At 40.2% G+C, this 14,312-nt stretch overlaps 1 protein-coding gene across 4 annotated transcripts in view; it reads left to right on the top strand.

Annotated features, from left to right (window-relative positions):
* UPF2 (UPF2 regulator of nonsense mediated mRNA decay) overlaps positions 1-14,312 on the top strand; it is a gene marked incomplete at its 3' end in the record, with an annotated part of 124,470 nt that overhangs the window by 14,251 nt on the left and 95,907 nt on the right. For all 4 annotated transcript variants that reach the window (XM_079767591.1, XM_079767590.1, XM_079767593.1 and 1 more), the window contains exons 4-5: positions 4,699-4,859; positions 12,357-12,554. In XM_079767591.1, the coding sequence (XP_079623717.1) occupies positions 4,699-4,859; positions 12,357-12,554 (359 nt within the window). The remainder of the gene's footprint in view (positions 1-4,698; positions 4,860-12,356; positions 12,555-14,312) is intronic.

Raw genomic sequence — 14,312 nt, 5'->3', positions numbered from 1 at the left:
GGCGACCCGGCGATCAGGGGAAGGCGATGCCTCATCACACCTCTGCTGCTGCCACTGCCGGCATCACAGGCAAGCCTCAGCCAGCCCTGGTTACCTGAGCCACAGGTGGCTCTGGGCGGCTGGGCAGCCGCCATCCGAGGCTTGCTTGCACCTCGGGCTGGCCCTGAGCGGCTGGGCAGACGCCATCCGAGGCTTGCCTGCGCCTTGGGCATCAGCTAGGCAGCTGCCATCTGAGGCTTGCCAGTGCCTCGGGCTGGCCCTGTGCAGGTGGGGGGCTGAGGGGACTTGGGAGGTAGGTGGTAGGTGCCCCAGCAAGGCTGAGGGGACTGGGTGCCACCATCTTATGGCTGTAGCCTCCACCATCTTTGAAGGCGTGACAGTCAATTAGCATATTCCCTCTTTATTGGCTGTGGGCGCTGCCATCTTTGAGGGCAGGACAGTCAATTAGCATATTCCCTCATTGGCTGTGGGTGCTACAATCTTTGAGGGCGGGGCAGCAATTAGCATATTCCCTATTTATTGGCTGTGGGTGCTGCCATCTTTGTGACAGCATCAGGGTCAATTAACATATTCCCTCTTTATTAGCTAGGACCGTGGTCGGCAAACTGTGGCTCGCAAGCCACATGTGGCTCTTTGGCCCCTTGAGTGTGGCTCTTCCACAAAATTCCATGGCCTGGGCGAGTCTATTTTGAAGAAGTGGCGTTAGAAGAAGTTTAAGTTTAAAAAATTTGGCTCTCAAAAGAAATTTCAGTTGTTGTACTGTTGATATTTGGCTCTGTTGACAAATGAGTTTGCCGACCACTGAGCTAGGATATTTGCCCAGCCAGCATGCTCAGTGGTTGAGCATTGACCCATGAACCAGGAGGTCACAGTTCGACTCCCAAGTCAGGGCACATGCCCGGATTGGGGGCGTGATCCTCAGTGTGGGTGGTGCAGGAGGCAGCCGATCAATGATTCTCTCTCATCATTGATGTTTGTCTCTCTCTCCTCCCTTCCTTTATGAAATTAAAAATATGTTTAGCTATGCTCTAGTTTCTTTTCACACAAGATTATAAAAAAAGCCAAATTCTAAAATGAAACCAAAAGAAAATGTAAGTTAATACTCATGAAATTTAAGTTATTCTTATGAAAATTTGACAGTGTGCTAAAGGAGATGAAAAGTAAAACCTAGTAGTTTTCTTTAATTTTTTAAATATGTTTTTATTGATTTCAGAGAGAGAGGAAGGGAGAAACATTGATGAGAGAAACATCAACATCGATTGGCTGCCTCCTGCATGCCCCCCACTGGGGATTACGCCCACAACCCGGGCATGTGCCCTGACCAGGAATTGAACTGGAGACCTCTTGATACATGGGTTGATGCTCAATCACTGAGCTACACCACCCGGGCTCTAGGAGTTTTTTATGGGTCTGCTTCATGATTACTTTTTCAAGATTTTAACCATGTCTTCTGTGTTATTTTGAATGACTCCATAGGTCAAAGCTAAAATGGATTTTCTGTTCTTGTCATGATTTTTTTTTTCTTTTTAATTTGAGTAATAGAAGATCAAAATAATATTGGCATTGAGGTTCTTGCCTTTTCAACAGTGGGCTCTGGCTTTTCTTTCCCCCTCAGGAAAATACTGTTTTACATTGATGTTATGATCTTAAATGATCACAGTACCCTTGAAAGAAATACCTCTATTTTGAATGTGATAAATCAGATTTAGGATTAAAGAGCTTGCCCAGTGTGACTTAGCAAGTGACAGAATCATTGTCTTTCCTGCCTCTTCATACTATATTTTTCACATCTTCCTTAGTAGTCATCTTCATCTGCGTTTAGTACCTGTACTTGTTTTTAAAGTGTCTAGTAACTACATTAGCCACTCAGTACTTACCAAGTCATATCCAAACAAAAGAAGGACCCCAAAAAGGATATAAAACTAGCACCTTCAATATATCGAAAGCTTGCCTTTGACATATGCATTTGAGAGACATTCTAATTTCAGTATTAAGTATTAAGTGGATAATTTCAATTTGAAAGGCAGTACAGTTTGAAGCCAGACTTGCTTGGGCTCAAGTTCTAGATTTGTGAATTTATGTGTGTGAAAGCACTTAATAATAGTATCTGGCTCATTGTAAGTATACGATAAATGTTAGTTCACTATTAATATATTGCCTGCATAATCCTTCAGAAAATTTTTAAAAATATATTTTTATTGATTTCAGAGAGGAAGGGAGAGGGAGAGAAAGATAGAAACATCAACAATGAGAGAGAATCATTGATTGGCTGCCTCCTTACATACCCGTACTGGGGGCAAGCTCGCATCCTGGGCATGTGCCCATGATTGGAATCAAACCGGGGTCTCTTCAGTCTGCAGGCCGATGCTCTATCCACTGAGCCAAACCAGCTAGGGCCAGTATGATTTTTCAATGAGAATTTCTCTTTGTGCATCTTATGATTTGAAAATTTGTATGCTAACTGCATTTTAAAAATTCATTTTTAAAACTATAAAACAATAGTAAACAGTATACAGAATAAAAGAAGTAACAAGATTTATGAGATAATGCTTGATTTAAGAGTGGACTATTTGCTATTTTCTGTCAGCTTTAGTAATATAAAAACACTCCAGAAATCAAGGATTGATGTACTCTAGGGGTATTTTCAGACCATGATTTCTTACATATATTGGGTGAAGGGCTACTTTCTTATATTTTTGTTATAATGAATATGACTTGGAATTAATATTGTTTCATCGCTTTTCATATCATGTGATATGAGAGAATGAGCTCATTTATAATACATTTAATAATGATACTAAGTTAACTCCAATTATGACAGGGATTGGCAAACTTTGGTCCATAGGCCAGATTAGGTCCACCACTAGTTTTTTTGTTTTGTTTTGTTTTTTTACTGAGGATATGCTTTTATTGACTCTTTTAGACAGTTTTTTTAGAGAAACATCAATGTGAGAGAGAAATATCTATCAGTTGCACCCCAACTGGGGATTGATCCTGCAACCTATGTTTGCGACACTCCAAGCACCTGAGCCACCTGGCTAGGGCAATTCTTAACCCTTTTAACATAATTTGCTTCAGCATAAACACTTAAGTTTTTATTAATTAACATTTTTCCTAATAATACATTGCAGAACATATGAGTAGTATTTATTAAATCATTTATTTAATTTTAGTGACTTTTTTAAACTTCCAAAATGACATTGTAATTGAAAGTTCTAACAAGCTCATTCAAAGTAGTAATGTTAATCATTTCTTTCGTAGTTTCAATATTTTTAAATGCTTTGGATTTTTGTTTTAAGTTTTAAAATTTAACCATAAAACCAAAAGAAACTTTGTTTTTCCTGTAAAATTAGTCTGAAATAAATGGAGAGAGAAACTTCTTTATAACAGTATTTTTAGTTTTAAGGGAAATGCTTTTTAGTTATTATGGATTAACTATTATGATATTTTACTAATCTGTCCATACAATTATATGGTCTAATGTATATTTAAATCATAAGAAAATGATTGACAATTTCTCATTTTAGATCCTAATAGGCCATATTTTGAAAAAAAATTTGGAGCTAATGAATAGTAACTAATATATATATACATTGATCTATCTTGTGCTTGTAATGGGAACCGATATTCTTAAAATAGAAAATGTTATTTGGAATGTTACAAGATTTACACAAAAGTAGGTAGGAATGGAGTAAGATAAGGAAATCTGGAAATTGTTTTAAATAAGAAGGAGCGAAGAGATGTAGGCATAGTCTTTCTACTTTATTTTTTGTAAATTTTAAGAAGATAACCACAAAAAATCTTCTAAAGCATTTCTTCCTTGTTCATAGGAAAACTCAAATGACAAGGAACTAAAACAACTTTATATATATTGCTTTTGAAAGTCACTTTATAATTTATAATTGACTTTGTGAAATCTGTCATATTTGCATTTAGGTTTATAAATTTCAAATGTTACACTACATAAATATTTAATTATTTAAAAAAACTAGATCCAGTTATAGACATATCAACCATCTATACTAATATAGTACGATTTTTATTTCACTTTATATATTTTGAAAATTTTCAATAGTTTTGCATTTCTAATTAAGGGTGACTTATTAGTAAACTGTTTGCAGAGTGGAAGAGAAGTTGTGTCCTCTGCTCCTAGAGATGACCTGGGCTTGGTTAAGTGGATTGTTCAGTTAATATTTGTTACATGGATAAATAACCAGTACTTGCACAGTAAATTAAGAATTGGCTATGTGGAAGATAAGTGCTTTTTCCAAAAGATAATGTTGATTCAAATATTTGTGAATGTTTAAAGATACTGGTTCTACTAGTATAACTTGTTGTTTTTGAAAGTGAACTCATTTAGGTTATGTCAGGAGTTATTTTAAGTATTTTTGATTAACTGTGTTTCTGAGGGGAGTATGACTGTAATAAGATTAAATAATTTTTATTTAGTGGCATAATGTTAAATTTTATGTTTGCAGGCATAATTGTTAATCATACTTATTCTTTGAAGAACCAATGTTAAAATGTAATTGCTTAGGTGAATTGTATACAAATTTTTAGTTTTTAGATATATCTTGAAAATGTTTAATAAAAATATGTTGTCAAAGAATATTGTGGTAATAAGCTTGTGTGATATATGGAACATTACATGATCATATGTATTTTGATAGGATTATCAGTTTTAATTTTTTTTAATAGGCGTATTCTACATTCTAAAGGGGAGCTAAGTGAAGATAGACATAAACAGTATGAGGAATTTGCTATGTCTTATCAGAAGCTGCTGGCAAATTCTCAATCCTTAGCAGATCTTTTGGATGAAAATATGCCAGATCTTCCTCAAGACAAACCAACACCAGAAGGTAAGATATTCTTAAAAACAAATATTATAATTTTTAGTAAGTACTATCACTAAAGGGTATTATTTGCCAGATGTGTATTGAAAATTTAAGCCTTTTACATGCCTTTAAAAATTTGAAAATGTGGTAGTAATAAGACCTAATAACCTTGAAAAACGACTTGAAATGCTCTGCTGAATGTAAAAGGTTTTAAATTTAGAGAATAATAATTAAATCATAATATTATGATGAGTTCCTTTGAATTCTTTTGTAACGAATGTCCTTGGTTTATATCCAAGGGGCCTGTTGTAAACCATACTTGAATTATAGAAAGATTCACTTTATTTACCAAACTAGAGGCCTGGTGCAGGAAAATCATTCCCTGGGTGGGGGAGGCCCTCAGCCTGGCCTGCTTCCTCTGGCAGACCAGGACCTCTTGAGGGATGTCCTTCTGCCGGCTTAGGCCGGGGCTCTCACAGTCCAGGACTTCTTGCTCCTTACTGCCCGCCTGCCGGGCTCCTTAGCGCTGCCGTGAGCCTGGCTTCTGGCTGAGCAGCGCTCCCCCTGTGGGAGCACACCACCAGGGACAGCTCCTGCATTGAGCATATGCCCCTGGTGGTCAGTGCGGTCATAGCGACCAGACGTTTTGCCATTCGGTCCATTTGCATATTAGGATTTTATTATATAGGATAGGTGATAAAATGCATTTGACCTTTGGAATTCTAGTATATCTATATCCTTGTTTTTAATCTGTTTGTTTTCAATGATATATTATCTCAAATTGTTATTTAACCCTTTGCACTTGCTTGCTTTTTTTATGGAGCTGCTACCGATGCTAACCGTGTCGAGTCACACTCGACATCCGAGTGCAAAAGGTTAAAGCTAAATCTTACCTTTCAGTTTGTGATATAAATTGTTTATGATGATGATGTATTTATTTATTTACTTATTTATAATCCTCACCCAACTAGTGAGGGTATTTTTTTCATTGATTTTTAGAGAGAGTGGAAGGGCGGGGGAGGAAAGAGAGAGAGAGGGAGAGGAAAGAGAGGGAGAAAGACATCAATTTAAGAGAGGGACATGGACTGGTTGCCTCCAGCATGCGCCCTGATTGGGGGTGGGGATTGAACCTGCAATCCAGGTACATGTCCTTGACTGGAAATTGAACCTGAGACCTGCTATGCAGGCCAACGCTCTTACCACTGAGCATGCCTACCAGGGCTGTTTATGATTTACTAGCATTCCCATTGCAGGAAAAATCCTGCAATAGGGTTTCCTGCTGCACTCTACCCCGCCCCGCCTGCTCTCCTCCCTTGTCCCCCGCCCCGCCTTCTCCGCCAGCCCACCCACTCTCCTTCCTTTGCCCCCGGCCCCGCCTCCGCTCCTCCCTTGTCCCCCGCCCCGCCTTCTCTGCCAGCCCACTCTCCTTCCTTTTCCCCCGGCCCCGCCTCCGCTCCTCCCTTGTCCCCCGCCCCGCCTTCTCTGCCAGCCCACTCTCCTTCCTTTGCCCCTGGCCCCGCCTCCGCTCCTCCCTTCTCCCCCAGCCCCGCCTGCTCTCCTCCCTTCTCCTCCCCCCGGCTTGCTTGCTTCTCCGCAGCTTTGCTCCCTTCTGCAGCTCTTGGCTTCTTTCTACGCTGTCTTGATATGCAAATTAGCTGCCATCTTTGTTGTGGTAATTTGCATACTCATCCTGATTGGTTGGTGGGTGTCGCTTGGCTGGTGGGTGTGGCTTGGGCGTGGCGAAGGTGTGGTCAATTTGCATATTTGTCTATTAGGTAGGATGAGAGGAGTTATTTTTCATATTATTTCAAAGGTGTTTTAAACTTCCTTTTTGATTGTCCTTAAGTTGGTAGGTTCTCTAATATATTGCTCTAACCTGTCACACTAACCACTTGATAAAATAATTATATTTATGTTAGGTAGATAAGTATTAATAAATTAGTTATCTTTTTGAAATAAATTATTAATCTTAAAACTATCTGGCAATCCTATTTACTTAAAAGTTTTAACAGGGAGTATTTGTACAGTGTGTGTATTATGTGCCGTCGAACCAGCTCTAACTCCTGGTGACTCTGAATGAGTGATGTTAAGTGTCTTGTTCTCAACACTCTACTCAGTTTCTATAGACTCATGCCCATAGCTTCTTTTTTTTTTTTTTAAACATATTTTTATTGATTTCAGAGAGGAAGGGAGAGGGAGAGAGAGATAGAAACATTAATAATGAGAGAGTATCATTGACTGGCTGCTTTCTGCACACCCCCCATTGGGGATAAAGCCCGCAACCCAGGCATGTGCCTTGACCGGAATCGAACCTGGGAAGGGACCCTTAAGTCTGCAGCCTGACGCTCTATCCACTGAGCCAAATCGGCTAGGGCCATGGCTTCTTTTATGGAGTCAATTAATCTCATATGTGGTCTTCCTCTTTTCCTGCTGCCTTCTATTTTTCCTAGCACTCTCGTGTTTTCCAAAGCACCCTGCATTCTCATGATGTACCAAAGTAGGGCAGTTTCAGTTTTGTCATTTTTGCTTCCAGTGATGTTTCAGGCTTACTTTGCTCTAGGACCCACTTGTTCATCTTTCTGGCTGTCCAGGTATTGGTAGAGCTCTCCTCCAACACTATATTTCAAATGAATCAGTTTTTTCCTGTCAACTTCTTCATTGTCCAACTTTCTCATCTTTAGTAGTAATTGGGAAGAGAAGGGTGTGGCTGACCCTTACCTTTGGTCTCTAATGACACATCTTTGCTCTTGGGGATCTTTCCTAATTCTTCCATTGCTGCCCTTCTGAGTCTCAGCCTTCTTTGATTTCTTGGCTGCAGTCTCCATTTGAATTGATAAGTGAACCAAGGTAAGCAAAATTTTTAACAATTTCAGTGTCTTCATTGTCTACGTTAAAGTTGTGTGTTTTTTCTGTAGTCATGATTTTTGTCTTTAATGTTCAAATGCAGTCCTGCTTTGGCACTTTCTTTCACTTCCATCAGAAGTCGTTTGAAATCGTTGCTCCTTTTTGCCAGTAAGATAGTATCATCTGCATATCTTAAGTTATTGTTATTTACTCTACCAATTTTCATTCCTCCTTCCTCTGAGTCTAGCCCAGTTTTTCATGTGATATGTTCTGCATAGAGATTAAACAAACAGTTAAAATGCAACCTTGTATGACACATTTGCCTCTAGGAGATTATTCTGTCATGATAGTGACTTCCTGTTCAAGATACAGCTTATTCATTAGGACAATCAAATACTGAGGCACACCCATTTCTTTCAGAGCAACCCAAAGCTTTTCATGATCAGCACAATCAAAGGCTTTATTGTAGTGTATAAGACACATAGACTAACCTATTATCCAGCAAATGCTTGCAATTAGATCTCAATACCTTTTCCTTTTCTGAATCCATCTTGAACATCTGGCATTTCTTACACCATGTAAGGTAGAAGCCATTATTATTGTACTAGAGGCCTGGTGCACAAAATTCGTGCACTTGGGGGGGGGGTCCCTCAGCCCAGATTGTGAGAGGGCGCAGGCCAGGCCTAAGGACCCCACTGGTGCATGATTGGTGCCGGGGAGGGATGCAGAAGGTTGGCCAGCCAGGGATGGACCGTGAGAGGGCTCCAGGGTAAGTCCGGCCTACCTCGCTCAGTCCTGATTGGCCGGACCCCAATAGCAAGCTAACCTACCGGTCTGAGCATCTGCCCCCTGGTGGTCAGTGCACGTCATAGCGACTGGTTGACCTGTCGGATGTCTGCCCCCGGTGGTCAGTACACGTCATAGTGAGCAGTTGAGCGGCCTTAGCATTTCATTAGCATATTACGCTTTGATTGGTTGAATGGCCGACCAGACAACTGGACATTTGGCTTATTAGGCTTTTATTATATAGGATCACCTTACACATCACTTTACTTGTGTGGGAAATTTGAACAATGGTGCTATTGTTACTGTACTCCTTGGCATCTCCTTTCTTGATGATTGTGCTATACAGTAGGTCCTTGGGTTACGTCGGAGATCTGTTCCTACGGTGCGATGTACCACGATTTCGCCATTAGTCAGAACCCACCCTACATGAGCACCTACGTCACTCACATGGAGCACATACACAGCAGTAATGAAGTGAGACAGTAAAAAAAAATTTAAAAGAAAAATAACAATTCCTGACCTTACTTGTGGTAAATAAATAATAATAAACATAAAGCACATATGTACATACATTGAAATGACGGAAGTTTTTTTTTTTTTTTTTTTTATAAATAAATGGGAGAAGGCGGTGTAACCATGAAATGACGTATGTCGAGTCCGACATAACCCAAGGACTGCCTGTATATTGAATGTTCTGAGTCTGTAGGCCATTTTGTTTTCCATATTGTTGCCATATCTTGTTAGGATTTTAACAGATTTAGCACTTGTGTCTTGAAATAATTCCATTGGTATTTCATTTACCCCTGGTGATGTATTTCTTCTCAGTACACTGAGGGCAACTTTCACTTCACTTTCTAGAATTACAGGTTCTTTCTCATAGTAATCTTCCTCAAAGGTATCTGTCATCCTTTTGTCTCTTCTGTATAGATTTTCAGTATACTATTTCCACCTCCCCTTTTTTCTCTCCTGGCCAGATAGTGATTCCTTGTTGGTTTGTTTAGCATTCCTAATCTACGTTTGAATTTCCCTTTAATTTTTTAATCTTCTGGTAGAGAGTTCCTATTTTTCCTTTTTTGTTGTTCTCTTCTATCTCCTTTTCATTTTTTTTTCTTTTTTTTTGTTTTTCTATCTCCTTTTCTTTATCTTTTATGTGATAATTGTTGAAAAACTGAATGCTGGATATTAACCCTGCTTTTGTCACCTTTTACTTTTGCCTTTCATTGGTCTCTAACAATTTTTAGTATTTCTTCCATTACCACCTCGATTTTTCCTCTCCTTTTTCTTCCTTCATTGTCTTAATTCTTCCCTAGTAATATTTCCAGTTTCAGTCCACTGTTCTTCTGGTTTTTGGCCAGTGAAGTTTAACAGTGCCAATTTTTTTTTTTAATGTGGACTTTAAATCCATCAGGCATGTTATTTACATTTTATTTTTTTAGTGCTCTTCTTCACCTTTACTCTGTTTGAAATTAACAGTTTGTGGTCAGTACCACAGTCTGCTCTTGGTCTTGTTTTGGCAGAGAGAATGCAGCTTCTCCTGCTTTCAGTAGTCCACTTTATTTCTCTATTAGCCATCCCATGATGTCCATTTATACAGTCATCTTTTTGGTCATTAGAAGCATGTGTTTGTTATGGACAAGTTGTAGGTTTCATAGAAATCTACAAGCCAAACCTCTGTTTCATTTCTTAACACCTAGTCCACATTTTTCTGATGACATTTGATTCTGCTTTATCTCCTACTTTTGTGTCTAGTCATCTATAATTGTCAGCATGTCTTGTTTTGGTGTATGATTAAATTCTTCTTGGCTCCTTGTGGTGGCCATCTTGTGATAACGTTGCGTGCAAGAGCCACCTAGGCTTTTATTAGTATAGATTATTATTATTTTTTAAATATATTTTTATTGATTTCAGAGATGAAGGAAGAGGGAGAGAGAGAGATAGAAACATCAATGATGAGAGAGAATCATTGATTGGCTGCCTCCTGAATGCCCGCCACCTGGGCATGTGCCCTTGACTGGAATCGAACCTGGGACCCTTCAGTCCGCAGGCCGATGCTCTATCCACTGAGCCAAACTGGCTAGGGCTAGTATAGATTATTGACTATATTCCATATGCGTACTTTACATCCCTGTAACTGTTTTGTACTTCTATTTTTTATTTTTATGTTTTAAAAAATATGTTCTTATTGATTTCAGAGAGAGGAAGGGAGAAGGAGAGAGAGAGAGAGAGAAACATCAATGATAAAAGAGAATCATTGATTGGCTACCTCCTGCATGCCCCCTACTGGGGGTCAAGCACACAACTGTGGCACAACCCTTGCATGTGCCCTCACCATAACCTCCTGGTTCATGGGTCAACGCTCAGTCATTGAACTTCTTAATCCCTTTACCTCTTTCACCTCCTCCCCTCTGGCAACCCCCCAGTCCACTTTTTGTGTCTATGAGTCTGTTTCAGTTTTGTTTATTTTCTGACTGGCTTATTTCACTTAGCATAATACCCTCTAGGTCTCTCCATGCTGTTGCAAAGGGTAAAATGTCATACGTTTTTATGGCCAAGTAATGTTCCTTTGTATATATGTACTACAACATTTTTGTCCACTTGGATTGCTTCCATATATTGGCTCTTGTAAATTACACTGCAATGAACAAAGGGGTGCATATGGAAGATGCTTTTTAATTAAGGGTTTATGGTCTCTATGGGGAGATAATCCTAGCTAATAAAAGAGTAATATGCAAATTGACCATCACACCAAGACACAAGATGGCCGCCCCCATGTGGTCAAAGATGGCTGCCCCCATGTGGACACAAGATGGCCGCCACAAGATGGCCACCACAAGGTGGCCAGCAGGGGAGGACAGTTGTAGGAAGTTAGGGGTGACCAGGCCAGCAGAGGAGGGCAGTTGGGGGAGACCAGGCCAGCAAGGGAGGGCAGTTGGGGGGGACCTAGGCCTGCAGGGGAGGGCAGTTGGGGGGACCCAGGCCTGCAGGGAGGGCAGTTAGGGGTGACCGGGCCGGCAGAGGAAGGCAGTTGGGAAAGACCAGGTCATCAGGGAGGGAAGTTGGCGGGGGGGGGGGGCAGGCCTGCAGGGGAGGGCAGTTGGGGGGTCCAGGCCTGCAGGCGAGGGCAGTTGTGGGGGGGGACCAGGCCTGCATGGGAGGGCAGTTGGGGTGTGTGTGACAAGGCCTGCAGGGGAGGACAGTTGGGGGGGACCAGGCCAGCAGGGTAGGGCAGTTGAGGGGGACCAGGCCTGCAGGGGAGGGCTGTTGAGGGGGACCAGGCCTGCAGGGGAGAGCAGTTGGGAGCCAGCAGTCTGGATTGTGAGAGGGATGTCCGACCGCCCAGTGGGATTGGGCCTAAACGGGCAGTCGGATATCCCCTAAGGGGTCCCAGATTGGAGAGGGTGCAGGCTGGGCTGAGGGACACCCCCCCCCTCATGCACGAATTTCGTGCACTGGGCCTCTAGTTATGATATAAGAGGATTGGGAGTCATAAAAAAGGCTTAATGGAGAAGGGGAGACTTGAAGCTGGATGTTTTAGAAATGTCTAGGGTTATATATTTTTTATCTTGGTTTTAAGTTTCATGAAGGTAGGCTTAATATATCAAGTGGCTACTTACTCTCATATTAATTGCTTAAAATATTGAAGAGAAAATCATCTTTATCCTATGCTGTCCTCTAATCCGTCCTTGTTTAGAGCTTTATCTAAAACAATTTGTGATTTGATGTTAAAGATGGTTGTGTGAATAGTCCAGAGTGCTTATTGATTGAAGAAGTTTCTGTTAGTTGAACACTCAAGATTCATTAGTTATAAAATTGAAAATGTGAAATATTTTGTGATGTTTAGCATGCTTAACCTGAAATAGTTTTAATTCTCTGTGATTTATTTTTTTGTAGAGCATGGGCCTGGAATTGATATATTTACACCTGGTAAACCTGGGGAATATGACTTGGAAGGTGGTATATGGGAAGATGAAGATGCTCGGAATTTCTATGAGAACCTCATTGATTTAAAAGCTTTTGTTCCAGCCATCTTGTTTAAAGATAATGAAAAAAGTTGTCAGAATAAAGAGTCCAACAAAGATGATTCTAAAGGTAAATTCTAGAGGACAAATTTTTACATTACGTGCTATAAAAATTAGTTTCAAAATATTATTTGTAAAAAAATATTTTTTAGTTACTACTTTTTCTTTTTAAAAATATTTTTATTGATTTCAGAGAGGAAGGAAGAGGGAAAGAGAGAAATATCAATGATGAGAGTCATTGATCGGCTGTCTCCTGAACACTCCCTACTGGGGATCGAGCCCCCAACCCAGGCACGTGCCCTTGACCAGAATTGAACCCAGGATCCTTCAGTCTGCAGACCGATGCTCTATCCACTGGAGCCAAACTGGCTAGGGCTAGTTACTAGTTTATAATATGAACCTTGACTCATTAGATTAAAGGCATGACAGAATAATATGGAATGGAGTTTGATATACTTTCAATAGTGTCAAAACAATTTAATGTGAAATAATTTGAATATGTTTATTTATAATACAGTGAATTCATGTGAGTTCTTGATAAGATCTAAATTTCCCCTAGTTGGATTGTTAGGGACAGTGTTAGCTCTTTAGTGCTGTTTTAGTGGAATGCTCTTTCTAGGCTAGATATCTCTCTTTGTGAGGAAGAGCTACTTTAGAAAAATTAGAAGTTTTGAGATTATCAGTATGGTGGAAGGTCCTGAATGCCAATCGTACCATGTTTTCTAAAGAGAATTCTGTGAAACCATAGAAATGAAGAAGAGATGGAAGGGCGTGGTGACAGATTTGGAGAGAGAGCAGATAACTTTTTAAAAAGTAATTTCATATTCTGTTGCATTTATTAGGGAACCCATTTAAAAAATAATAACTAATAATTTTTATTTAATAATAAATTTGTGCCAAATATCATTTTAGCACTTTATAATACACATAAGAATTTATTTAATCCTTATAATAACTCTGAGGCACCTACTGTTGTTATCCCTATTTTTTAGGTAATGAAACTGTGGCACAAAGAGGTTATAGATCTACCCAGGGTTAAATAACTTAAAACAGCTAGTAGACTGTCAGTGACTTGTGCTCTTTTTTTTTTCTTCTTTTTTAAATATATTTTTATTAATTTCAGAGAGGAAGGGAGAAAAAGGGAGAGAGAAACATCATTGATGAAAGAGAATCATTGATTGGCTGCCTCCTACACACCTCCTACTGGGGATTGAGCCTGCAACCCAGGCATGTGCCCTTGACTGGAATTGAACCCAGGACCCTTCAGTCCGCAGGCCAACGCTCTATCCATTGAGCCAAACCAGCTAGGGTGACTTGCACTCTTTTAAAAAAATGTCTATCTTTTTATTGATTTCAGAGAGGAAGGGAGTGGGGGAAAGAGAGAGAAACATCAGTGATGAGAGAGAATTATTGATCGGCTGCCTCCTGCACGCTCCCCATTGGGGATTTTACCTGCAACCTGGGCAAGTGCCCGGACCAGTAATAGAACCTTGACCTCCTGATTCATAGGTCGATGCTCAACCATTGAACCACACCGGTTGGGCGACTTGTGCTCTTAATTGCTGTGTTATACTGCTTTTCAAATTATCTTAAGATTAGCAATTTTTGTGTTTTATACTAAAATTAGGAAGTACTATACTTTGCTTTTGATGTATAAATATTATAATACATTAGAGGCCTGGTGCATGAATTCTTGTATGGGTGAGGTCTGGCTGAGGGGCTGATCAGGGCTGGGGCCAGCCGGGGGGAGGGACCACAGGAAGTTGGCTGGCCAGCCCTGCCCCGCGCAGTGCGCCTCATAGCGACCTGTCGTTCTGGTTGCTTAGGA

The sequence above is a fragment of the Cnephaeus nilssonii genome (assembly GCF_951640355.1).
Source record: "Cnephaeus nilssonii genome assembly, chromosome: 4".
Classification (NCBI taxonomy): domain Eukaryota; kingdom Metazoa; phylum Chordata; class Mammalia; order Chiroptera; family Vespertilionidae; genus Cnephaeus; species Cnephaeus nilssonii.
The sequence above is the reverse complement of the archived record's forward strand: the minus strand, read 5'-3'. Positions and strand labels throughout refer to the sequence as shown.